Below are 26,490 nucleotides of genomic sequence, written 5' to 3'. Positions count from 1 at the left end.
AAACACATTTAAACTGTGTATTATGAGAGTGTAATAAACTATTACTTATACATCATGTCTGTGTCTGTTACAGATGATCCTCGAAGTAGCGGACATCCTTACGGTGAGTCAAATCTCTTCTTCCCTGCCCTCTGCTTTTTTTTTTTTTTTTAAAGTTATTTTTTTGGGGGCATTTTCCATTTTTATGACAGGACAGTGGATAGAGTCGTGAAAGGGGGGGGAGAGAGAGTGGATGCGGAAAGGGCCACAGGCCGGATTCGAACCCGGGCCGCCGCGGTCAGGACCAAGCCTTAATACATGGACGCCCGCTCTACCAACTGAGCTAACCCAGGCGCCCTGTCCTCTGCTTTTAATAAAAGTTTGGTTTTTGGTCGTCGCCATCTTGGTTTCCATCTTGGTTTTTGGCCGTCACCATCTTGGTTTCCATCTTTGTCGCTATCTTGGTTTCCATCTTGGTTTTCGGCCGTCACCATCTTGGTTTTCGGCCGTCACCATCTTGGTTTTCAGCCGTCACCATCTTGGTTTTTGGCCGTCACCATCTTGGTTTTTTGGTCGCCGCCATCTTGGTTTTTGGCCGTCACCATCTTGGTTTTCGGCTGCCACCATCTTGGCTTTTGGTCGTCGCTATCTTGGTTTCCATCTTGGTTTTTGGTCGTCGCTGTCTTGGTTTCCATCTTGGTTTCCATCTTGGTTTCCATCTTGGTTTTTGGCCGTCACCATCTTGGTTTTTGGCCGTCACCATCTTGGTTTCCATCTTGGTTTCCATCTTGGTTTCCATCTTGGTTCCATCTTGGTTTTTGGCCGTCAACATCTTGGTTTCCATCTTGGTTTCCATCTTGGTTTTCGGCCGTCACCATCTTGGTTTTCAGCCGTCACCATCTTGGTTTTTGGCCATCACCATCTTGGTTTTTGGTCGTCGCCATCTTGGTTTTCAGCCGTCACCATCTTGGTTTTTGGCCGTCACCATCTTGGTTTTCGGCCGTCACCATCTTGGTTTTCAGCCGTCACCATCTTAGTTTTTGGTCGTCGCCATCTTGGTTTTTGGCCGTCACCATCTTGGTTTCCATCTTGGTTTTCGGCCGTCACCATCTTGGTTTCCATCTTGGTTTCCATCTTGGTTTTTGGCCGTCACCATCTTGGCTTTTGGTCGTCGCCATCTTGGGTTCCATTTAGATTTTTGGCCTTCACCATCTTGATATTTGGCCGTCGCCATCATGCTTCATGGCCGTGGCCATCTTGGTTTTTGGCTTTTAATAAAAGTTTGTATTTTTCATAATAACGCCCTCCTGGTTGTTTTTTATCTGCTTATTTCAGAAGATCAAGCCGAAACCATAGACACAACTGGAGGTGAGACATTTCAATGTGGGATGTGATTTATTAGCAGCAGAATCAGCGGTAGTAGTAGTAGAGGCTGTCGTAGTAGTATTCTTCCTTTAATAAGAGTACTCCTGCATGTAGGTGTTGATGATGTTTCTGTGTTTCCTGTTGCAGCTCTGGTGGAAGAGCCACCGCCACACGAGAGTGTAGGTCAGTCAGACACACTGTCATGATATAAAACTAATAAAAACGTTTGATGGAGTTTTGTTAAGCTTAGTGAAGTTCATTTTTTTGTTTTTATTTTGTTCAATGAATAGTTTGACATTTGTGAAATACGCTCGTGTGCTTTCTTGCTTAGAGTCTTTGGGGAAAAATGTATTTGACGTTATACTGCAGCCAGCCACCAGGGGGCGATCCAGATGTTTTGTCTTCACTTTTTGGGGAGCTGTCATGTCGTCCGTCTTTATATACAGTCTATAGTTATCCCGGATATCAATATGTGCTTTCTTTATCTGCTCTGATGATATGATAATCTGAATCATCAGCCTTGACATTGTTTTTCTATTGTTCTGCAGCAGAATCGGGACAATACTTGACAAGCTCCAAATTCACACAGGAAGCAGGTACATTGTCTTTAGAGTCTTAGGTATTATGCAAATTTATTACACGACTTTGTTGAATACTCGATTCTTGATTTTTGGTTGACGCCTTCTTGCTTTTTGGCCGTCACCATCTTGGTTTCCATCTTGGTTTTTTGGCCATTGCCATCGTGGTTTTTGGCCGTCGCCATCTTGGTTTCCATCTTGGTTTTTGGCCGTTGCCATCTTGGTTTCCATCTTGGTTTTTGGCTGTTGCCATCGTGGTTTACTGCCATCGCCATCTTGGTTTTTGGCCGTCGTCATCTTTGTTTCCATCTTGGTTGGTTTGTGGGTTTATTTCGGCGTTTATTTCACAACAATGATCGGCCTGCTGTACGTTATCCCTTATGTGTTACTTGGTGACATCACCACGTTACAGAAGAAAAGGCGGGACTTTAAGTGAGGCCTTTCAGGCAGTTCAGGAGTTTCTGTCGGGGAGAGTAACTCTCTTTGGACTTTGTAACTTTTCCAAAATAACGATATAACACATTAAAGGAAAGGGGGGAAAACACAAAGGTCCTCTTTAATACAAAGGTAAATAAATAAAGAAGCAAATTAAAACAAATATCAATTTATTCCAGTTGTTTTTTTCAATTTATTAATGCCTACATTTATTTTAAATATTATTTTTGGTACATTTAATGGCATATTTTATTTATCCAGTGATTTATTTATTTTATTTTGGCAGGTCCTCCATATTGAGGAGCGTATTCAGATGTTAATGAGTCATTTTAGAGGAATTTTCTTTATTTTCTGGAAACAGCAGCAGCAACAGCTCACATCAGGAGACAGAAGACTTTCTGTCCTGGAGCTGGTCTGAATGTATAAACACTGAGTTTCTGTTTATCTCCTGTCAGAGCCAGTTGTGGAAGCAGAGAACCAGTCTGGACCACCAGTAGAACCAGAACCACAGAGTGAAACACCAAAAGAGACGGAGGCTGAGGGTGAGCACACACGCACGCACGCACGCACGCACGCACGCACGCACGCACGCACGCACGCACGCACACACACGCACACACACACACACACACACACACACACACACTCACACTCTCTCACACACACACACTCACTCACACACACACTGGCCTGGGTATTTAATGTTCATGAAACATTTGTCTAAATGCTGAAAGAGAACAAACGTCACCATCTGGTGGCCGGTAGAGAGATGACAGCTTCACCAACATCTACTGCAGATTCTCCTGATTCATTACTATCACGGCACCTGGAGGCCGATTAGATATGGATCCTGGATCCTATATGTATGTTCTCCTCGTTTCCTCTCTCCATCTCCTCTCCTCATGTCATCTTCTCTTCTCTCCTTGTTTCCTCTCCTTCTCTTCCTTTCCTCTCCCCATGTCATCTTCTCATCTCCTCGTTTCTTCTCCCAATCTACTCTCCTCTCCTCATCTCCTCTCCTCCTGTCCTCTCCTTGTTCCCTCTCCTCATGTCATCTCCTCTTCTCTCCTCGTTTCCTCTCCTCTCTATGTTTCCTCTCCCCATGTCATCTCCTCTCCTCTCCTCGTTTCCTCTCCTCATGTGATCTCCTCTTCTCTCCTCGTTTCCTCTCCCCATCTCCTCTTTTTGTTTCCTCTCCCCATCTCATCTCCTATCCTCTCCTCTCCTTGTTTCCTCTCCTCATGTCATCTCCTCTTCTCTCCTTGTTTCCTCTCCTCATGTCATCTCCTCTCTTCATGTCATCTCCTCTTCTCTCCTTGTTTCCTCTCCTCTCCTCGTTTTCTCTCCCCATGTCCTCTTCTCTCGTTTCCTTGTTTCCTCTCCTCATGTCATCTCCTCTCCTCTCCTCGTTTCCTCTCCTCTCCTAGGTTGGAGGTTAGCCGGAGGGTTTATTAAATCATGTGATTAATGGTGATTAGATATGGACAGACAGCCCTACATTAAATGTGTAATAATAAATAGATTTAAAACGTGATTAAAGGTGGATATAAAACGTTTGTCTCCTCTGTAGGAACAGCAGAGAAACAGGCTGAGGAGAAGCTCAGAGAGAAAGGTAAAACGTGATTTTAGACAGACACATGAACGATGTTTAGCTGCTCTTCTGGCGTCTTGTTTCTCTGACGTTGTCTCACTTTGTCCTCCAGCAAAGAAGAAGAAACCTAAACTGTTGAATAAGCTCGATAAAACCATTAAAGCAGAAATCGACGCTGCAGAGAAGCTCCGTAAGAAGGTAGAGAACCCGAACCCATCGGTCTGTTCTGTCCTCCTGATGTTGACGTCTATAATTATGTATTTATATATTTATATATATTATATTAAATATATTATTATATTATTATACTAATTACTTTATTACCACCCGTCTCCTCTCCGTCAGGGGAAGCTGGAGGAGGCGTTGAGAGCGTTTGAGACGTTGGTGCAGCAACATCCACAGAGCCCCCGCGCTCGCTACGGGAAAGCCCAGGTACTGCTCCTCTCCTTTCCTCGTCTCCTCTTCTCATCTCCTCTCCTCTCCTCTCCTCATCTCCTCTCCTCTCCTCCTCTCCTCTCCTCCTCTCCTCTCTTTGTTTCCTCTCCCCATCTTCACCCCTCATCCCGTTTCCTCTCCTCGTTTTCTCTTCTCATCTCCTCTCCTCCTCCTTTTCTTTCCTCATCTCCTCTCCTCTCCTAATTTCCTCTCTTCACCTCATCTCCTCTCCTCTCCTCGTTTCCTCTCCTCATCTCCTCTCCTCTCAATGTTTCGTCTCCTCTACTCATTTCCTCTCCCCATCTCCACCCCTCATCCCGTTTCCTCTCCTTGTTTCCTCTCTTAGTTTCCTCTCCTCATGTCATCTTCTCTCCTTGTTTCCTCCCTTCGTTTCCTCTCCTCATTTCATCTTCTCGTTTCCTCTTCTTTCTTCATTTCCTCTCCACACGTCATCTCCTCTCCTCCTCTTCTCTCCTTGTTTCCTCTCCCTATCTCCTCTCCTCCTCCTCTTCTCTCCTCGTTTCCACGCCTCGTCCTCTCCTCTCTTCCTTTTCTTTCCTCTCCTCTCTTCCTCTCCTCTCGTCCTCCTTTCCTCTCCTCTCCTTTCTCTCCTCTCCTTTCATCTCCTCTTCTCTACTTGTTTCCGCTCCTCCTCTCCTCTCCTCTCCTCCTCTTCTCTCCTTGTTTCCGCTCCTCCTCTCCTCTCCTCTCCTCTCCTCTCCTCTCCTCTCCTCTCCTCTCCTCTCCTCATACTGCCGAGTACTACTGCCTGATACTTGGTCCGTGTACTGTGTTGACAGACGGAGGACGACCTGGCTGAGAAGCTGCGTAGTAACGACATGCTGCATAAAGCCGTCAACAGCTACAGAGAGGCTGCTGAGCTCCCCGATGTGACCTCTGACCTCCTGAGAGCCTCGCTGAAGAGACGAGCTGAGAGGCAGCAGTTCCTGGGTAACACAAATACTACGACTACTACTACTACTGTCTCTTCTCTTCGTTTCCTCTCTTCCTCCCCTCATTTCCTTTTTTCTTCTCCTTGTTCCTCATCTCTTCCTCCCCTCGTTTCCTCTTTTCCTCTCCTTGTTCCCTCTTCTTGTTTTCTCTCCTCTCCTTGTTTCCTCTCTTCCTCCCCTCGTTTCCTCTTTTCCTCTCCTTGTTTCCTCTCTTCCTCCCATCGTTTCCTCTCCTCTCCTCTAGGTAGCAGGACTTCCCATCATGCACCAGGGCAGCACACTCCTAATCATAATATAATATAATATAATATAACATAATATAATATAATATAATATAAAATAATATAATATATTATAATATATTATAATATAACATAACATAACATAATATAATATAATATAACATAATATATAATATTATAATATAATATAACATAATATAATATAACATCATATAATATAACATAATATAATATAACATAATATATTATAATATAATACAACATAATATAAAATATTATAATATAATATAATATAACATAATATAATATATTATAATATAATATAACATAATATAATATAATATAATATAATATAATATAATATAATATAATACAACATAATATAAAATATTATAATATAATATAATATAATATAACATATTATAATATAATATAACATAATATAAAATATTATAATATAATATAATATAATGTAACATATTATAATATAATATAACATAATATAATATATTATATTATATTATAATATTATAATATAATATATAATCTGATGATTAAGACTGTAGTTGTTCATTATTTCTCTCTGGGTCTCTCAGGTCGGATGCGAGGGTCTCTGGCGACTCTGGAGAAGATGGTTCAGATCTTTCCAGAAGACATCGGCCTGAAGAACGAACTGGGCGTCGCCCACCTGTTGCTAGGAGACAACAAGGGCGCCAGGAAGGTCTTCGAGGAGGTGTGTGTGTGTGTGCGTGTGCGTGTGCGTGTGCGCGCGTGTGTGTGTGTGTTCATGGTTTAGGAGTTCGTAGGAGTTGAAGTGGTGTCTTTATCTCCATCTCTGATTGGTTGTCTGACCCACAGATTCTGGTGGTTGCCCCCGGCAACGGCTTCGCTAAAGTTCACTACGGCTTCATCCTGAAGTCAGAGAACAAGATAGCAGAGAGTATACCGTACCTGAAGGTTTGTATGTGTACCTGTGAGGACCGTCAGTCAGCACGTTTACCTGCACTGTAGAAAACAGGGGATTAGAAGTTGGCGGTTTAACTTCTGCATTGTCTTATATATTATGTTTTGGATCCTCATTTTGGAGGAAGCCTGACAACAAGAACTTCATCGCCAACGACTGCTCCTCTGTAACTGTTGTGCATAATGTCAAATAAAGACTTGAAATCACACATCCTCTAGCCTGTAACCTACCACCTAACAGTAAATGTTTTAATCACTTCCCACACAACAACGCTGCCATTCTCTGTCTCTCCAGGAGGGTTTGGAGTCGGGGGAACCAGGAACAGACGACGGGCGTTTTTATTTCCACCTGGGTGACGCTCTGCAGAGGGTCGGAGACAACAGTGTGAGTACCGCACACGAGTCACGGTTACTTACATGCAGTTACCAATCAAAATGTTGCTGCTTACAAAGAAGTTAATTCTTTACTCAAGTTATATTGAAGACATTTTAATAAATGTTTTACAGTAATCAGTGTGAGAACTGTTAAGAGCCATATTTATTTATTTATTTGATATTAAATGTAGCATTAAATAAAAGCATACATAAATCAAAAATATGCCTATGAAATAAATCCTGAAATAAATAAATGAGGCAATAAATATATAAATGTTTCAATAAATATAAATATATAATTGAATCAATATAGTTTAATAAATATTTTTATTATTTTAAAAAGGATTTATTTAATAGCTATATTTATGTATTTCATAGCCAGATTTATTTATGAATTTATTAATTTCATTACAATTATTTTAATAAATGCATACATAAAAAAAAAATTGCCTATGAAATAAAACCTGAAATACATAAATGATGTAATAAATTTATAAATGTTTAAATAAATATATAGATGAGTCAATAAAGTTAATTAAATAGGATTTTATTTAAAAATATATATATATTTAATAGCAATATTTGTCTATTTCATAGGCATATTTATTTATGTATTTATTTATTTATTTGATATTTAATTTAATTTAGCATTAATTAAATAAATGCATACATAAATAAAACATATGCCTATGAAATAAATAAATAAGGCAATAAATATACAAATGTTTAAATAAATATATTAATGAGCCAATATAGGTCAATAAATAGTATTTTATTTAAAAAATTATTTATTTAATAGCAATATTTATTTATTTCATAGGCATATTTATTTATGTATTTATTTGATATTGATTTTAATTTAGTATTAAATAAATAAATAAATGCATACATAAAAATACAAAATGTAATCTTGTAAAATGTAGTTTCTGGTGAGAAATAAATACCTTTTAACAATAATGAAAATAAATTAATTCATTTTACAGTTTTTCTCGATTGTTTACACACATTTTCTGAAAGCATGCCTCATACTCTCAGAACTCTACACACAAATCAAAAAACACACACACAATGGGCAAAACCCCTCAATTCTCCTGCAAAATTAAACTTTACATTCAAAACAATGTTATTTCTTCTCAAAATGGTATTTTGTTTTCAAATGACACACACAAACCATCATATGAATAGACATTTATAAGAACCAGTTGAACACTGATGTGCTCAATGTAAAACACTATGATGAATGGAAAACACTTCTTCTCCATTCATCATAATGACTTAGGCCTTTTTTTTGTTCAGTGTTACACTTACTACAGACAGTACATACATAAGTGTGTTGTAAAATATTTTAGAATATTGTTTTTATACTCAGAACACACAAATACACGGTAACAAATATATTTTATTTTCCCCACAAAAACAATGTACACAGTGAACATCCCAACCAACACAAAGTTGCACATACAGTGGAAAAAAAAAAAAACTATGCTGCATCCTCTCTTCTGTTTCGGTCTGGCCACAGCACCTCATCCACATCACAAGCAATGTTTTCCCTGGCCAAGCAGCGGGGGAAATATCGCTTAGCATGTCGAATCCAGCCATGAAAAGCATCAACTGATTGCTAATTGTAACACTGTGTGACAGGTGTTTGCCCATGTGATGAGTCAGTGTGCATAGTAGGGCAATTGACTTTAGAATTTTGAATGACAGTGTGTTCCTTGTGAAAACGAGATTTTCTTCATGAAAATTGTGCCAAATGCAGAGAATTGTGTGTAGTGTTTTGAAAAAAGTGTGTTTTAGAACTGCAATTTGAGTGTAAAGCAGGAATTGTGCTTGTAGTTTAGCAGAATTGGTTCAGGGGGTTGGTGCATGAGTTACATGTTGTGGTCATTGTGTGTCAAGTACCAGTATTTGTGTGTAAACAATTGAGAAAAACTGTAATTTATCCATCGAGTCATTTATTTATTTTTTTCTATTTTGGCAGCTTAGGTCCTCCGTATGTGTTAGCCTGATTTGGTACCTCTGTCATTTATTTAATAGATTTGTTTCAGACTAATTCAGTTCACATGAAAAAAAGGAACAACTCTTAACTGGTCTTTCTTGATGAGAATGTCCACCTGTCCGTGTCTCCAGGCCTATGACTGGTATGAGTTGGGTCACAAACGTGGCCACTTTGCCTCGGTGTGGCAGAGGTCTCTGTACAACGTGGACGGACTGAAGGCTCAGCCCTGGTGGACGCCCAAAGAGACCGGATACACCGACCTGGTCAGGGTAAGGTGTCCCGCTGTGTACTTATATGGATTGAACACGGTGTTTGTGTTCAGAGGAAGGTTGTAAAGATGGAGTTGTGTGTGTGTGTGTGTGTGTGTGTGCGTGTGTGCGTGTGTGCGTGTGTGCGTGTGTGCGTGTGTGCGTGTGTGCGTGTGTGCGTGTGTGTGTGTGTGTGGACAGGCGCTGGAGAGGAACTGGAAGACGATCAGGGAGGAAGCTCTGGCTGTGATGGACCAGAGCACCGGATCGTTCATACCTGAGGAGGAGAACCTGAGAGAGAAAGGAGAGTGGGGCCAGTACACAATCTGGCAACAAGGTACGCACTCAAACATATATATATATACATATATATATACAGGGAGATTTTTAACCATGTTCAGATATTTTATAGAAGAGTAATTTGAATAAAATAGATTAATAGATGATGAGAAAGTAGTAAATGTAGATGTTACCTGCAGCGTTATGGAGGTTTGACTGTCTGTTGTGTGTTTCAGGGAAGAAAGTAGGAAATGCCTGTCAGGGCGTCCCGAAGACCTGCTCACTGCTGGAGAGGTACGCTGAAGCTACCGGCTGCAAGAGAGGACAGGTACACACACACACACACACACACACACACACACACACACACACATATTATGGGATGTTTGTAGCCTTAATGTTGCTAGGCTACTGTGGACATAAAAACCTCTGGAGAGGGGAGGAAACTACGACTCCCAGGGTGCTTTTCACCCAGAAACATCCAATCACAGAGCTTAAAATGTTGTAACATGTACCTGTAATTAGTGGTTAGTTTCCTCTCCTTGTTTCCTCTCTTCCTCTCCTTGTTTCATCTCCCTGTTTCCTCTCTCTTTTCCTTGTTTCCTCTCCTCTCCTTGTCTTCTCTCCTCTCCTCATTTCACCTCCTTGTCTCTTGCACTCTTTCTGCTAGTTTACCTCAGGATGAATAAAGTTTAATCTCAAGGATGACGACTCCTCCTCTCCTTGTCTCCTCTCCTTGCCTCCTCTCCTCTCCTCATTTCCTTTTTTTCCTCTCCCTGTTTTTTCTCTTACTCTCCTCTCCTTGTTTCCTCTCTTTCTCTCATTGTCTCCTCTGCCTTCTTCTTCTCCTTTCCTTGTTTCCTCTCCCTGCCTCTTCTCTTCCTCTCCTCTCCTTGTTTCCTCTCTTTCTCTCCTGGTTTCCTCTCCTTTCTTCCTATCTTCCTCTCCTCTCCTTGTTTCCTCTCCCTTCTTCCTCTCTTCTCCTTGTTTCCTCTCTTCCTCTCCTTGTCTCCTCTCCTCTCCTTGTCTCCTTTCCTCATTTCCTTGTTTCCTCTCCCTTTTTTCTCTTCCTCTCCTCTCCTTGTTTCCTCTCTTCCTCTCCTTGTTTCCTCTCCTTTGCTTGTTTCCTCTGTTCCTCACCTTGTCTCCTCTCTGTAAATCTGAAGGAGGAAATGTCTTCAAATAGATCTGAAGTGATGTGATGTGGTGAAGTGATGTGATGTGATGTGATGTGAAGTGATGTGATGTGATGTGGTGAAGTGATGTGATGTGATGTGGTGAAGTGATGTGATGTGATCTGAAGTGATGTGATGTGATGTGATGTGATGTGATGTGATGTGAAGTGAATGGAAGTGATGTGAAGTGAAGTGAAGTGATGTGATGTGAAGTGAAGTGATGTGAAGTGATGTGAAGTGAAGTGAAGTGATGTGATGTGATGTGAAGTGATGTGATGTGATGTGATGTGAAGTGATGTGAAGTGAAGCGATGTGATCTGATGTGATGTGAAGTGATGTGAAGTGAAGTTTTGTGAAGTGAAGTGATGTGATGTGATGTGAATTGATGTGATGTGATGTGATTAGATGTGATGTGAAGTGAAGTGATGTGAAGTGAAGTGATGTGAAGTGAAGTAATGTGATGTGAAGTGATGTGATGTGATGTGATGTGAAGTGATGTGATGTGATGTGAAGTGAAGTTTTGTGATGTGAAGTGAAGTGATGTGATGTGAAGTGAAGTAATGTGATGTGATGTGAAGTGATGTGATGTGATCTGATGTGATGTGATGTGAAGTGATGTGAAGTGAAGTTTTGTGATGTGAATTGATGTGATGTGAAGTGATTAGATGTGATGTGAAGTGAAGTGATGTGATGTGATGTGATGTGATGTGATGTGATCTGAGGTGAAGTAATGTGATGTGAAGTGATGTGATGTGAAGTGAAGTAATGTGATGTGAAGTGAAGTGATGTGATGTTATGGAGTCAGTTTAGTGAAGATTTCTAGTCAGATTATCGTTAATCTGATGGAGTCTGTTAATCTGCTGTTATTAATATTTGTGTGTGTGTGTGTGTGCTTGCGTGTGCGTGTAGATCAAGTTCTCTGTGATGCATCCTGGGACTCATGTGTGGCCTCATACTGGTCCCACTAACTGCAGACTGAGGATGCACCTCGGCCTCGTCGTCCCCAAACAAGGCTGCAGGATCCGCTGCACTGACGACACCAGGTCCTCCTCCTCCTCTTCCTACTCTACCATCCTCCTCTTCATCCTCTACCATCCTCCTCTTCCTCTTCGTCTCCTCTTATCTTTATTTTTTTGTATTTTTATTTTTTTTTATCTTTTCTGTTTCTTTTTCTTATGTCTCCAACTCTCCTTGTTTCCTCTCCTTTCCTTGTTTCCTCTCCTGTCCTTGTTTCCTATCCTCTCCTGTCCTTGTTTCCTCTCCTTTCCTTGTTTCCTCTCCTTGCCTTGTTTCCTCTCCCTGTTTCCCCTCTTCCTCTCCTCCTCTCCTTGTTTCATCTCCCGTCATCGTTTCCTTTCCTTGTCTTGTGTCCTCTCCTCCTTATATCATGTCCTCTCCTTGTCTCATTTCCTCCCCTCTTCTCTCTTTGTTTCCTCTCCTCATCTCTTCTACTCTCCTCTCCTTGTTTCATCTCCTCTCCTTGTTTCCTTTCCTCTCCTCTCCTTGTCACCTGTCTTTGTTTCCTCCTCTCCTTTCCTTGAACCCTTTCCACGTTTCCTTTCCTTGTCTCTTCCCCTCTCCTTGTCAACTATCCTTGTTTCCTCTTCTCTTCTCTTTGAACCCTCTCCAAGTTTCCTCCCCTCGTTTCTTCTCCTCATTTCCTCTCCTTGTTTCATCTCCTCTCCTTGTCTCCTCTCATTTCTTCTCCTCATTTCATCTCATCTCCTCGTTTCCTTTCCTTGTCTCATTTCATCTCCTCTCATTATTTCCTTTACTCGTTTCCTCTCTTCTCCTTGTCACCTTTTTTCGTTTCCTTCTCTTCTATCCTTGAACTCTCCTCTCCGTTTCCCCTCCTCGTTTCTTCTGCTCACCTTGTCTCCTCTCCTCTCTTTGTCACCTGTCCTCGTTTCCTCCTCTGCTTGTTTCCTCTCCTCTCCTTGAACGTTTTCCTCATTTCCTCTCCTCATTTCTTCTCCCCTCTTTGTCACCTATCCTCGTTTCCTTTTCTCTTCTCCTTGAACTTCCTCATTTCCTCTCCTCTCCTTGTCTCCTCTCCTCATTTCCTGTCTCACCTGTGTTTTTTCCAAATTGTCTGCCGTGAATAAGGCGCTCCGATGGCGAGCGTGAACGCCGCTAACCTCTCGTTCTTCGTGTGTTGTGTTGCAGGAAGTGGGAGGAGGGTAAAGTCCTCATCTTCGACGACTCCTTCGAGCACGAGGTCTGGCAGGACGCCGACAGTTACCGCCTCATCTTCATCGTGGACGTGTGGCACCCGGAGTTGACGGCGTACCAGCGCCAGACTCTGAGCCCCATTTAGACGGAACCGGCACCACAGCGAGGACGAGGAGCCGCCGCAGAGCTGGTAAGAGTTTGACAGACTTATCGGACCAGCTGATTCTTCTTCTTCTTCCTCTTCTGTGGACAAACAGATAAAAACACAGAAGAACCTGACCGACGGACTGGTGACGCTTTCTTCTCCTCTGTGGATCAACCGCTCCAGGATGGAACCATCGGACTGAAGGATGGAAATCTAAAGTTACTACTGACTTCACGACCCGTCACCGACTCAAACATACGGTACTTGTTTTAGCCCCAATTAACCCGGTTGACCCTGTTCGGACCGGATCAGGGTTCACACGGTCATGTGATCTGGATAATCGGAGGTCGTCTGCAGAGTCGACTTATTTCTGTTTTTAAAATGTAGAGAAATCATAAAATCCATCTTTGAGGTTGTGGACAGAGTGTTGAAGGACACGTCTCACAGGTCTGAGGACAAGAAGACAAGAAGCCTTAATTTGACCACTAACGCATTTCTTTCAGTTTATCATGTTTCACTTTTGCACAGTAACCAAGGAAACACAAGATGTTATAAAAGATGATTTATATTTATATTAAAAATAAATAAAAATATACAGAAAAAAATGGCAACCGCAAAACAAAAGTGTGTTTTTGTTTTCTGTGAATTCTTTGTTTCCTCTCCTTGTTTCCTCTCCTTGTTTCGACTCCTCGTCTCCTCTCCTTGTTTCCTCTCCTTGTTTCCTCTCCTGTCCTCGTCTCCTCTCCTTAGCCCCTCTCCTCTCCTCGTCTCCTCTCCTCCTCTCCTCTCCTTGTTTCTAATCCTCTCCTCATTTCCTCCTTTTCTCCTCTCGTTTCCTCTCCTTGTCTCCTCTCCTTAGCCCCTTTCCTCTCTTTGTCTCGTCTCCTCCTCCTCGTCTCCTCTCCTCTCCTCGTCTCTTCTCCTTGTTTCCTCTCTTTGTCTCCTCTCCTTGTCTCCTATCCTTACCCCCTCTCCTCTCCTCCTCTCCTCTCCTCGTTTCCTTTCCTTGTCTCCTCTCCGTAGTCTGATGACTGTTGTGAGTAAAAGCCTCGCTTTAGTTAGAAAACATGTTGACTTTCAAAATAAAATGCGCTGTAACACAACCCAGTCAGGTTGTTGTAAATGTTTACATTCTCCTTGTCTCCTTTCCTTGTGTCCCCTCCTTGTTTCCTCTCCATAGTCTGATGACTGTTGTGAGTAAAAGTCTTGCTTTATTTAGAAAAACATGTTAACTTTCAAAATAAAATGCGCTGGAACACAACCCAGTCAGGTTGGTGTAAATGTTCACTTTCTCCTCGTGTCCTCTCCTTGTCTCCTCTCTTTGTTTCCTCTCCTCGTCTTCTCTCGCTGTTTCCTCTCTGTAGTCTGAGGACTGTTGTGAGTAAAAGCCTCGCTGTATTCAGAAAAAACGTAAGATTTTCAAAATAAAATGCGCTGGAAGACAACCCAGTCAGGTTGGTGTAAATGTTTACTTTCTCCTTGTCTCCTTTCCTTGTGTCCTCTCTTCGTCTCCTTTCCTTGTCTCCTCTCCGTAGCCTGAGGACTGTTGTGAGTAAAAGCCTTGCTGTATTCAGAAAAAACATGTAAGACTTTCAAAATAAAATGCGCTGGAACACAACCCAGTCAGGTTGGTGTAAATGTTTACTCTCTCCTCGTGTCCTCTCCTTGTCCCCTCTCCTCCTCTCCTCTCCTTGTTTCCTCTCTTCCTCTCCTCTCCTTGTCTCCTCTCCGTAGTCTGAGGACTGTTGTGAGTGAAAGCCTCACTGTATTTAGAAAAACCTGTAGACTTTCAAAATAAAACGCGCTGGAACACAACCCAGTCAGGTTGGTGTAAATGTTTACTTCTATACATTCATTGAGAGGAAGTTACATTACAGTCGAGTGGAGATCAGATCACTACTCAGAGTAGCCCTGATGAGGAGTCAAACACACTGCAAATAATCAGGACAAACTTGGCCTTTTATATTTCACAAATAATCCGCGTTATATCGAGATATTTGAAAGTGAAATCATCAACCTGCACATGTTCTCACTCTCCTCATAAATGTGATGTTTAACGAGTCGTTAAAGTTGAAAGATTTTCTGATTTCAGACAGAAATTAAAATAATTTACGTTGCAGAAACTGAAGATAATCAGACTTTAAATATCTCAGGATAAGATCGGCCAAGTGTGTCACTTCTTTTTGCAGCGTAATAGTAATAATACTTATAACAATAATATACAATCTTCATAATAATAAATTAAGATTCAATAAAAACAATCTTTCCCTTCGAGGTTAAAGGTGATAATTTGGCATCCTGTGGTTTCTTCACAGCACAATACTTTTTTTTTCAGAAAGAATTTATTTCACTCTGGTAGAAAAGTTTTCATGCATCCGGTTATAATATCTGCCGAATTTGCGGTGCTTTTATTTTGAAATGCTAGTGCCGTGATTTTGTTGTTTTTACATGAAAGAAAAAAAAAAGGTGAAATTATTCTACCAAAGTGAAGTTTCTTTTGCTTCTTCCTGCATGTCCATTGACTCTCTTTCTCTTTCAGATTACCGGGACATTGAAGTCAGTTAAATTCAAAGTATTCTGATTCATATGTTGACGAACATACTGTGATGGAGTGATGGAGCCGCCGTGTCAGAACTGCACAGAAACTAACTTTAGATTCACAGCTCTGAAAACACTAAAGACAAATGCTCTTTCAAACATTTAAGAGTTTCACCAACAAGGATTATCTTTAATCCTGGATTAAATCATGATTAAACCTGAATTATAGAAGATTAATGTGAAACTTTTCCACCTGAGAAAGCTATATTTAAGGTTGCAACTTTTATTTTTACTACTTGTCAATTCATTTTCTGTCAATCAACTATTCCACATATTTTCAAACTGTGAGGCGCATGGTGGGGGCGTGGAAAAGTAAAAAATCGGACTATTCTCAGAGTCATAACTCAGTCAAATTTAAACATACAGGCATGATACGCATATTTTTAAATTCAGCGTGACTTACACTTTCTGAGGATATAATTACATCTGGTGTCTTTCACAAATAGACGTCCATAAACCCGCTTAGAAAGCGTAGAAAAAAGACGCTACAGAACTTGCTTGAGAATCTTCACGTTTTCAAGTTTTCCTCAGAATCAAAGTAATCCAGTGATAGTCTGAACATCCACGAGTACATTGATAACAGGAGCTGCTTATAGATAACTCTGCATACTTTTAGTGGAGACAATTTGACAAATTATATAATCAAATATAGGCAAAGGAAGTTGTTGCTCCATGGCAACGTTATACGTTCTGTTTACCCTTTTACGAAATCGAGCGCGTGAATGACAAAACCCATTAATATGAACTCTAACTGGTTAATCTGGTTTATCTTTTTAAACCAGAATTAAATAATATTTGTTGAAATGAATCCTTGTTGGTGCAACCTGCTCTAAATGTTTCTTAATTATTACTGATATGATTCTCTGTTGTCTGAGGTTTAAATAAAGTTTCACCACATCCTCCCTCAGGACTCGGCTCACGGAAAACAGATGAAATGTGATCGCGGTGTTTTCCTCGTTACATTCCTGCTTGTTTCTGACAGAATTAACAAAAACTCGAAGCGAGGAGACGACGCACAAACACTTGAGAGTGTGTCGTCGTCGTCGTCGTCGTCGTCGTCATGGACAACACAGGACAGATGCTGCTGGCTGGAGAGAGGCTCAGCTGGGAGGCATTAGACGGCTCAGAGACAGGACAGACTGTGTGTGTGTGTGCATGTGTGTGTGTGTGTGTGTGTCCTGTACAGGAAGTTCAGTCACTGTCAGAGTTCAGGTCAACAGGACTAAAGGATGCAGGCTCAAATCCACCAGCTTAATACACAGCTGGTGTGTGTGTGTGTGTGTGTGTGTGTGTGTGTGTGTGTGTGTGTGTGTGTGTGTGTGTGTGTGAGTGATATAGAGAGGATGTGTCAAAGTGGACGCTGTGATTTGTTGTTGTCTGTACATGTGTGTGTTGATGGATCTGCGTGGTCATGTGACGGCTCTAGATGTGTGTGTGTGTGTGTGTGTGTGTGTGTGTGTGTTCAGTCCAGGGCCAGTAGTGGCGTGCTGGTCTCCCTGTCCGTTTGCCGGAGAGTTCCTGGTTCCACCGCCGACTGAGACCTGAAACACACGCAGATAGTGTGATAGTAGAAACCAGTGGTGGAAAAAGAATTAAACTGTCAGGTTGGACTAGTCTAGTTAAGCCTTTTAGCTAACTATTTCAACTGTTTATCTATAACGTTTTGGATTTTAATACCATATTCCTGAATTGTTCCTGAGCGTCTAAAACGGTTCTAACGACCGTTGGATTTATGCTGTTCAGTCAGTCTTACATTAGTCACTCATAGGGAGGCTTTATGCAACAGGTACATGTTAGTGTCTATAGCCAGTCTGACTTAAAGTTATAAGATAAAGACTAAGAGTGTGTTCCAATACGCGTACTTCTGTACTTATACTTACTATTTTGAGTGCATAAGTGCGTTCACCCTGGGAAGTATGTCAAACTACCCGGATGTTGTTCTCAAAACGGTCCGATGGTTGAGTGGAACGCTGGACACTTTCCACACTCAATTGGCTCCATTTTGGCTACGTAGCAGAAGGGGCGGGACCACGACCACTATTAGTGTGGTAGTGGACGGGTAAAACCTGAAGGAGGCAGCAGCAACACAAAGGATGCCAGCTGCCGTAAAACCCCGAAGAAGAAGAAGAAGATGTTTTGGCGGGTAGCGAGCCGCGGTGAAATGTTGCGGTCGTCATTTCCGGTCAGTGCGGCGCAGAGTATTCCATTTGAGATGACCCTACCCCGCTGAAATACACGCACTACTCAAGTAAGTACAGAGTACACACAGTGCACTACATTGGAGTGTACTTCAGGAAGTACGTGGACTGGAACACACTCTAAGTCTATTTTCACAGTGTGATCATTTGAAAAAAAAGAAATAAAAGAGGAGAGGAAACGAGGATGCTCCCAAAGGAACTAAGAAATGATGAAAATAATAATTTCGTCCATCGTCATGTGGTTGTCTGTCTCTCATCTAGTCCCTGTCCCTCCTCACCTCTTCATCATCTCCTTGTCTCCTCCTCCTCCTCCACAGTTCTCCCTGACGTGCAGGGCGTCGTAGGTCAGCGTGTACTCGGTCTCGTCGTTGTAGTCGGGTCCCAGCAGCGTTCGAGCCCAGATGCCCATATCGTACGGAGGGAGAGTCCCGCCGAACTCTGACGGCAAACACTCGGGCTGGAGGAGCTGGTGGAGCGAGTTCAGGTTGTTACCGTGGAGGAAGATCTGAGGAGAGGACACGAGGAGAGGAGCGGAGAGGAGAGGGGACATGGAGAGGAGACATGGCGAGGAGCAAGGAGAGGGGAGGAGATGAGAGGAGACAAGGAGTGGAAAAGAGGAGAGGGGACATGGAGAGGAAAAAAGGAGAGGGGAGGAGATGAGAGGAGAGGAGACAAGGAGAGGAGAAGAAAGGAAACAATGAGAGGAAGAGAGGAGAGGAGACATGGGTAGGAGTAAGGAGAGGGGAGGAAAGGAGACAAGGAGAGGAAGAGAGGAGAGGAAAGGAAACAGCAGAGGAGACGAGAGGATGAAAAAAGGAGGGGAGGAAACAAGGGAGGAGGGTGTTAATAATCAAAAGAGAAGAGAGAAAAGATGGAAATGAAACGGTGGAGGAGAGAGGAGAGGAAGTGACAGAAGGGAAAAAGAGAAGAGAAGAAGAAAAAAGGAGGTGAGAAACGATAAGAGGACAAAATAAAAACAGGAAACTTGTAAACTTGTTTGTGTCTTCACCCTTTTCCTGGTCTTGTCTTTGAGGAAAGGTTTGATGATGGTGTACATGGCGTGAATATACCACGGCTGATTCACAAAGTGGATCCCTCCAAACCGAGCTGGAAAACTGTCCTGAGGAGACAAGAGGGAGGAGACAAGGACAGCAATAAGGAGAGGAGACAAGGAGAGGAGACAAGGACAGCAATAACAAGAGTGGACAAAGAGAGGAAACAAGCAGAAAAGAGGACAAGGATAGGAGACAAGGACAGCAGCAATAAGGAGAGGAGACAAAGAGAGGAAACAAGTATGAAGAGGAGACAAGGAGAGGAAAGGAAAGGAGGGGAAACAGGAGAGGACACAAGAGGAAACAGGAGAGAGGAAGGAGAGGAAACAAGGATGGAAACAGGAAAGGAAAGGAAACAGAGGAAACAGAAAGGAGAGGATGGAGGAGATGAGACAACAAGGAAAGGAAAGGAAGAAGGAGAGGAGAGGAAACATGGACGGAAACAGGAGAGGATACAAGGAAAGGAGAGGAGAGGAAACAAGGACGGGAACAGGAGAGGGAACAAAGAGAGGAGAGGAAATAAGGGCGGAAACGGGAGAGGAAAGGAAGAAGGAGACGAGACGAGGAAAGGAGAGAAATAAGGAGAGGAGACAAAGAGAGGAGAGGAAAGGAAGAAGGAGAGGAGACAACAACGAAGGGAGAGGAAGAAGGCAAGGAGACAAAGAGAGGAGAGGAAATAAGGACGGAAACGGGAGAAGAAAGGAAGAAGGACGTGTGCGTGCGTGTTTACCTGAAGGCCCTCAATAGCCAGTTTGAGGATGTTGGGCGTCAGCTTGGAGGCCTGTTTGAAGGAGAAGTTGCTCCAGTCGATGATGAGGATGAAACCGTTGATCTGGAGCTCCGGGTTCTCTATCAGAACCTCCAGAGACAGAAGGATGGCACGCAGGATGTCCGTGAACGAGTTCCTGAGGAGGAGGAGGAGGAGCAGGAGGAGGAAGAGGAGGAGGAGGAAGAGGAGGAGGAGGAGGAGGAGGAGGAGCAGGAGGAGGAGGAGGAACAGCAGGAGGAGGAAGAGGAGGAGGACCAGGAGGAGGAGGAGCAGCAGGAGGAGGAGGAAGAGGAGGAGGAGCAGGAGCAGCAGGAGGAGGAGCAGGAGGAGGAGGAGGAGCAGGTAGGGGGGGAGGAGGAGGAGGATTAGGTAGAGGAGGAGCAGGAGGAGGAAGAGGAGGTCAGGAACACGTATTTATCAACAGCTAATCAATAGTTAAAGAGAGCGTGACGCTGGAAGTCTTAACTAAATGACTCATTAGGCTCTTTGTGTGTGTGTGTGTGTGTGTGCGTGCGTGCGTGCGTGCGTGCGTGCGTGCGTGGTGTGTGTGCGTGGTGTGTGTGTGCGTGCGTGCGTACGTGTGTGTGTGCGTGCGTTACCTGCTCTGGTCCCAGTTGGAGGCAAACAAGATGAGGATTTTTCGGCCATGTTGGTCTGGAGTCTCCAGCACGCCGGGGAAACCGTCCATCAACGCCCGTTTAATACCGGGGTCGTCCACCTGACACATGAAACCGTAATGTTCAGATGACATCGATGAAATGTAGTTTACTATACGTAGCGCTCCGGGCTGTCGATCGCTTAGACTTTTTTTTTTGCTTTTTTTTCTGACATGTGTCGGACATTTTTGGGGGGAAGATTTTACTTTTTACGGACATTACTTTTTCCTCTTTTTTTAACTTTTTTCAGACATTTGACGGACATCTTCTTCTACATGTTTTGGACATTTTTGGGACTTTTTTTCCAGAAAAGTTTTTTCAGACTTTTTTTGAAACATTTGTTGGATATTTTTGGGACTTTAAAAAAAAAAAATTCGGACGTTTTTCTGACTTTTTTGCCAATCTTTGGAAAACATTTTTTTACTTTTTACAGACATTACTTTTTTCCTCTTTTTTTTTTTTTTTTTACTTTTTTCGGACATTTGACGGACATTTTCTTCTGACTTTTTTTTAACTTTTTTTTTCGGAAATTTGTCGGACATTTTTTTGATATTTTTTGTATTTTTTTCAGACATTTGTCGGACATGTTTCGGAAATTTTTGGGAAATTTTTCAGACTTTTTTAAAAACATTTTTTGGATATTTATCTGACTTTTAAAACTTTTTTCCGACATTGTTTTGAAACTTTTTTTCGGACCTTTGTCTGACATTCTTTGGACATTTTTCAGACGTTTTTTGGACTTTTAAAAAAAAAATGTCTGAAATTCTTGGGACATTGTTCGGACTTTTTAAAACTTGTTTTTGGACTTTTTTCTGACATTATTTTAAATAATAATAATCTCCCGTCGCTGTCGCTCGATATAACCTTCGTCATATTTTCTCAATTTATCTGGTTTGTTTTTTGCGCCACTTGACGATGTGGACGGACTCAAATATTTCTCCGTACAACATGGACATATATTTTCCAGCGTGAGTTGACGAGGATTGTGATGGACTGTAATGTCGGATACTGACAGAAAACATTCCTCTGAACTCTTAACTAATGATCAGTTTTAGATCAAACTGTTTACGACGCAGGTTACATGTAGTTTTTGAAACTTTCGAACTGTAAAAACCCCACAAACGTAAACCGGACCTTGAAGCTCTGGAACATGTCGAGGTTCTGCTGTCTGAACTGGAAGTACTGGGCCAGCAGCCTGAAGGTTTCCATCTGGTCGAACTTCCTGGCTCTCAGGAAACGGAGGATGAAGTCGTCGTCCGTCCGCAGGAAACCGATGTCCGGCCGCGTCACGATCATGTCCCGCACCTCAAATTAAAAAAACACGTATACAGTGACAGGACATCGATCTCGTACTCGTAGTGAAGTAATTCATCACAGCCTCTAATCAGCTTGCTCATTTGTTTGAGAACTCGCACCACTAAAGTACAATATTTATTAAGACAGGTCCTACTTTATGAGCTAATTTTATTAGAGGGGCCCTGTCAGTTGTGGACTCGAGCCACGTGACTTGGACTCGAGTCACGTGACTTGGACTCGAGTCACAAATTTGATGACTTTAGACTCGACTTCATAAAATCAGAAAGGACTTGCAACTCAACTTGGACTTTAACACCAGTGACTCGTGACTTCACTTGGACTAGAGCCTTTTGACTTGAAAATACTTGATAAATAAATACAGATTTTAAACAGCAATCAAGATTTTTGTAAATTGAATATATTATTATGCTGTTAAAATGGCATTATGTTTGGTGATGAGTGCATTATGACTTGTTTAGGACTCGAAACTCAAAGTTTAGGACTTTGCACTTGGGACATGACTTGGGACTCGTCAGTCTTGACTTGGAACTCGTCAGTCTTGACTTGGAACTCGTCAGTCTTGACTTTGGACTCGCCAGTCTTGACTCTGGACTCATCAGTCTTGACTTGGAACTTGTCAGTCTTGACTTGGGACTTGTCAGTCTTGACTTGGGACTCATCAGTCTTGACTTGGAACTTGTCAGTCTTGACTTGGGACTCGTCAGTCTTGACTTGGGACTCGTCAGTCTTAACTAGGGACTTGAGTGCAAAGACTTGTGACTTGCACAACAATGACTTGGTCCCATCTCTGCCCGGTGTCTAGTTTTAAGAACGTTGTTGCTCCACTAAGGACATTGTGTTTTCGGTTTGCTTGTCGGCAGGATTATAGAAAAACTAGCGGCCCGATTTCCATGAAACTTGGTGGAACGGTGCAGCACGGGCCGAGGACCAACCCATTAAATGTTGGGGCGGATACATGCATTACTTTTCTGTTATGGAAACGACCTTGTGGAGGTCTGCGCTCTCCGAGTCCCCTTCGAGTTGATGCATTCTCATATTAAAGTTGGGATTAATCTAATTATGACATGCTAACACAAATAAAGTGTTATTGAGAACGTACGTCTTCTGTCTCCATCGGGCATCCCATTGAACTGAACATTATCGTTAGCTATCAGCTAGCATACCTGCTGGATGTCCTGATGCAGAGTGTCGGGGTTTTCATTCAGCTCTAAGCGAGCCTTCTCCGTCGTCTCTGAGCTCAGGCCGGCGTGGAGGTGCGTCATCGTGGAGTCTCACGTCCAAAATGTGTGTTCTGTACAAACTGTAGTCTGTTAGATCAGTTTGTCTTCACGGTTTATTCCAGACAGTTTAGTTCTGATGTACAATCTGTTGTTGATTTGGTGATCTTCGCCCTCGTATCTGGAGCACAATCTTATTTGCTGTCTTTGAGCTCCAGGTTTCGTCAGTCGGAGACAATCGTGGTCGTCTTTGATGGTAATTCAGTAACAATCGGCGCTGCTGTCTACATCGTTGGTTCTTAGGGAGCTGACGGTGTTTTGGTTTTTCGATGCTGGAGTTCGTTACGGGGACGTGCGGTTTAATGAGCAACACGTGAAGAAGAAAAGTCACATTCACATCCTTTTTTTAATTTGTCCTAGTTTTGTTCCCGTTCGGCGTCTCTCGGCTCCCTCCTCCTCCTGCTCTCTGTCATCTTTCAGATTCCCGTTTTGGATCAGTCGACTCTCTGCTGCGTCATGATGACGACGAGTCCGGTTGTTCTGCGCTGGTCAAAGGTCAAAGGTCAAAGTTCGGTTAAGGCAGCTGGGTCTGACGTGGGCCTCCTCAGCCTACAGGAGAGAGGAAACATAAGTACAGTTACGGTACATGAAGTTATCCTTCGTTTAGGAGTTCACATGGTTTGTGTTTTATTGGCAGGTTGTAGTAGTTTATTTATTTATTTATTTATTTATTATTACGGCAGCCTTTGTCCTCCATACACTTTGTAATTACATGATATGTTATTATCAAATAAATGTGCAGGTTCATTTAAAAATAAATAAATATGCAGAGAAATAAAAAGATAAATAAAACATATGGGTGAAGAAATACAGAAATAAATAAAAAGGGAAAATAATGTAAAGAGAAAATAATAAATTGGGAAATTATTAAATATGAAAATTAATTAATACACAAGTAAGAAATTTGTCACATAAAAATAATTGTATTTGTTCATGTTTTAATTTTAATTGAGGCTTTTATTTAAAGATTTTTTCTTTATAATTTAATTTATTTTTTATATATTTATTTATTTTTTAAGCTGTCATTATAATAAATAAATGAAGATAAATAAAGGAAAAAATCATGAAGGGAAAAAAGTAAAATTATCAAATAAATGTGGAGGTTAATTTGACAATAAATAAATATGCAGAGAATAGAAAGATAAATATAACATGGGTGAAGAAATACAGAATAAATAAAAAGAAAAGAATAAAAAAAAAAAGAATAAATTGGGAAATTATTAAATATTACAATAAATTAATACAAAAGTAAGAAATGTATCACATAAATAATAACATTTTATTTGTCCATGTTTTCATTTCAATAAATTTAATTTGATTTATATAAAGAAAATCACGAAGAAAGAAATGTAGAAATAAAAGCCTTGATTATCAAATAAATGCGCAGGTTAATTTGGCAATAAATAAATATGCAGAGAAATAGAAAGATAAATAAAACATATGGGTGAATAAATAAACAAGGAAATTAATAAATAGGGAAATAAAATAATAAATTGGGAATCATTAAATATTAAAATAAATTAATACAAAAGTAAAAAATGTTTCACATAAATAAATACATTTTATTTGTCCACGTTTTAATTTTAATTAATTTAATATAAATAAAATGTAGAAATAAAAGCCTTGATTATTAAATAAATGCGCAGGTTAATTTGAAAATAAATAAATATGCAGAGAAATAAAACATGGGTGAATAAATAAGGAAATGAATAAATTGGGAAATTATTAAATATGAAAATAAATTAATACAAAAGTAAGAAATGTATCACATAAATAAATACATTTTATTTGTCCATGTTTTAATTTTAATTGAGGCTTCTTTCTTTATAATTTTATTTATTTATTTATTTATTTATTTATTTATTTATTATAATGGCAGCTATAGTCCTCCATACAATTTGTAATTACATGTTATGTTTGGTGTATTATATATATATTTTTTTTTAATGCTTAATTTTGCATATGGTACATTTATAATAAAGCCTATATAGTATTATATTTTTGTTACTAATTTATAGCTGTGTAATGTATCTGTTCTTGTGATTGTGCTGCTGTCAGTGAGTGGGATCAATAAAGGTTATCTTTATCTCTGATGACCCCCCCCACCCCACCCCACCCCCAACTCATCCCCATCTGCTGTTCACATTAATTGTGTCAGATGTCGTCCAATCTGTCCACTGAGACAGCATAATGAAAAACACAACCCAGAGAGACACTTGAAGGTCCCACAGGGCTCCACTCTACATCAGACACAGAGGCTAGGATAAAAACACTGCCTGGATGCTGCTCTCTTATTATGGCACATAATGTTGCATCTAAATATTCACATTCACTGTGATTTTAATGATAAAAGTCACCCTGGTGATATGCAGGCAGTGCGTGTGTGCGTGCGTGTGTCCTCACCACAAGGAGGCAGAAAATACAATACAAGAGCATCCTGCAGGAGTGAGCTGGTTTTTGTGTGCAGAAGCTCAAATAGAAATCAAATAGAAATGCATTAGAATAGAGACCTGCTAGGTGTGCTGGTTGAATCCTGGCCCTCCGGTGGTGCTGCTGATGCTGATGGTGGTGCTGATGCTGAGGCTGAGGATGGGGATGCTGGTGGCCATCAGTAACAAAAACAAGATTTTCAGTCCAAATTAAAAAATCCCAACAAGAATATAATAAAAAATGTAAAATCAAAACTGTGCCAGAAGGCTTCAGATGGGATGAGAAGCAACCAACCTTTGTGAGGTGTGGGGAGGACGAAGCAGCAGCAGCATCTCACTGAGATGCGTTTTTTTCACTTTGTGCTCCGAGAAGACGTCAAGGATGCTCCCACACCGTCAAGCCTTCAAAATAAAGAGCGACACTTCCGCTCGACACTTTCAAAAGAAAATTAAATTGATGAGGTTTGACTGTGCTCATAAATATAATAAATACAGAGTTCACGTCATCGCTGCCAAAAAAAACTCAACTTTTCATTTTTTATTTTATTTATAAGAGCCAAGTTTTAATATATATATTTATTTATTTATAAAAATGTTTATATATATATATATATATATATATATATATATGTATATATTAAAAATGTGGCTCTTATAAATAAAATACAAAATGCAATGTTGAATTTATATATATATATACATTTGTACTCTCCGTCCTCATTTCAAATATTGTATGGTTCTTTTCATTTTAAAAACATATTTTTAAATATATGTTATTTTTATTGTACATTTGTCTATTTTATATTTAGGATTTTTTACTTTTATAATACTTGTTTTTTCCCCTCACTTACTATATATATATATATTAATATATATATATATATATATATAATGAATAATAGTAAAAAGTAATAGATATTTATAATTTTTTTAAATACTTATTTTATATATATATATTAAAACTTGACTCTTATAAATAAAAGACTAAATGAAACGTTGCGTTTATATATATATATATATATATAACGTATATATATTACATATTTTCTAGATGTATACTATATTTGTCTAGTTTATATTTATGATTTTTTACTTTTGTAGTATATACACTCTATCCTCGTTGTTTCAAATACTGTATGGTTCTTTTCATTTTAAAAAACTAATTTGACATATTTTCTAAATACATATTCTTATTGTACATTTTTTTATTTTATATTTATGATTCTTGACTTTTGTTTGTAGTTTTTTTCCCCTCTCAGG

General features: G+C 40.6%; 2 protein-coding genes across 17 annotated transcripts in view; one reads left to right on the top strand and one right to left on the bottom strand.

Moving 5' to 3' along the window:
* The window catches only part of unm_hu7910 (un-named hu7910), a 43,551-nt gene extending 29,998 nt beyond the window's left edge, over positions 1–13,553 (top strand). For 7 of the 15 annotated variants that reach the window (XM_037756994.1, XM_037756997.1, XM_037756996.1 and 4 more), the window contains 17 exons: positions 74–103; positions 1,315–1,347; positions 1,492–1,527; positions 1,893–1,940; positions 2,813–2,899; positions 3,928–3,969; positions 4,061–4,146; positions 4,294–4,380; positions 5,184–5,334; positions 6,175–6,311; positions 6,437–6,535; positions 6,837–6,926; positions 9,047–9,184; positions 9,365–9,500; positions 9,679–9,770; positions 11,527–11,660; positions 12,784–12,934. In XM_037756994.1, the coding sequence (XP_037612922.1) occupies positions 74–103; positions 1,315–1,347; positions 1,492–1,527; positions 1,893–1,940; positions 2,813–2,899; positions 3,928–3,969; positions 4,061–4,146; positions 4,294–4,380; positions 5,184–5,334; positions 6,175–6,311; positions 6,437–6,535; positions 6,837–6,926; positions 9,047–9,184; positions 9,365–9,500; positions 9,679–9,770; positions 11,527–11,660; positions 12,784–12,934 (1,577 nt within the window). Of the gene's footprint in view, positions 1–73; positions 104–1,314; positions 1,348–1,491; positions 1,528–1,892; positions 1,941–2,812; positions 2,900–3,927; positions 3,970–4,060; positions 4,147–4,293; positions 4,381–5,183; positions 5,335–6,174; positions 6,312–6,436; positions 6,536–6,836; positions 6,927–9,046; positions 9,185–9,364; positions 9,501–9,678; positions 9,771–11,526; positions 11,661–12,783 lie in introns of all 15 variants that reach the window. The other 8 variants (XM_037756998.1, XM_037756993.1, XM_037757004.1 and 5 more) reach the window with 6 other exon arrangements.
* A 1,201-nt stretch (positions 13,554–14,754) lies between these two features.
* Positions 14,755–25,595, bottom strand: LOC119480314 (clavesin-1-like). Of its 2 annotated transcripts, XM_037756456.1 has the most exons (9): positions 25,526–25,579; positions 25,312–25,399; positions 22,688–23,350; positions 21,342–21,512; positions 20,151–20,269; positions 19,513–19,687; positions 18,740–18,850; positions 18,009–18,235; positions 14,755–17,073 (listed from the first exon to the last, which is right to left on the bottom strand). In XM_037756456.1, exons 3-9 carry the CDS (start codon positions 22,784–22,786, stop codon positions 16,995–16,997), a joined length of 981 nt encoding a protein of 326 aa, XP_037612384.1. In that variant the 5' UTR covers positions 22,787–23,350; positions 25,312–25,399; positions 25,526–25,579; the 3' UTR covers positions 14,755–16,994. The 2 variants fall into 2 exon arrangements, with proteins under 2 accessions (XP_037612384.1, XP_037612383.1); XM_037756455.1 differs by having other exon boundaries at positions 25,312–25,595.
* Between the last annotated feature and the right edge of the window lie 895 nt (positions 25,596–26,490).

This window comes from Sebastes umbrosus, chromosome 21 (genome assembly GCF_015220745.1).
Source record: "Sebastes umbrosus isolate fSebUmb1 chromosome 21, fSebUmb1.pri, whole genome shotgun sequence".
Taxonomy (NCBI): Eukaryota; Metazoa; Chordata; class Actinopteri; order Perciformes; family Sebastidae; genus Sebastes; species Sebastes umbrosus.
This window is presented reverse-complemented; position numbering and strand designations above follow the sequence as displayed.

Coding starts and splice junctions, on each gene's coding strand:
- LOC119480314 (XM_037756455.1), bottom strand. CDS start 22,786: ATGACGCACCTCCACGCCGGCCTGAGCTCAGAGACGACGGAGAAGGCT. Junction 21,513..22,687: donor TGCATCAGGACATCCAGCAG/GTATGCTAGCTG, acceptor TTTTAATTTGAG/GTGCGGGACATGATCGTGAC. Junction 18,851..19,512: donor TGGCTATTGAGGGCCTTCAG/GTAAACACGCAC, acceptor TTGTCTCCTCAG/GACAGTTTTCCAGCTCGGTT.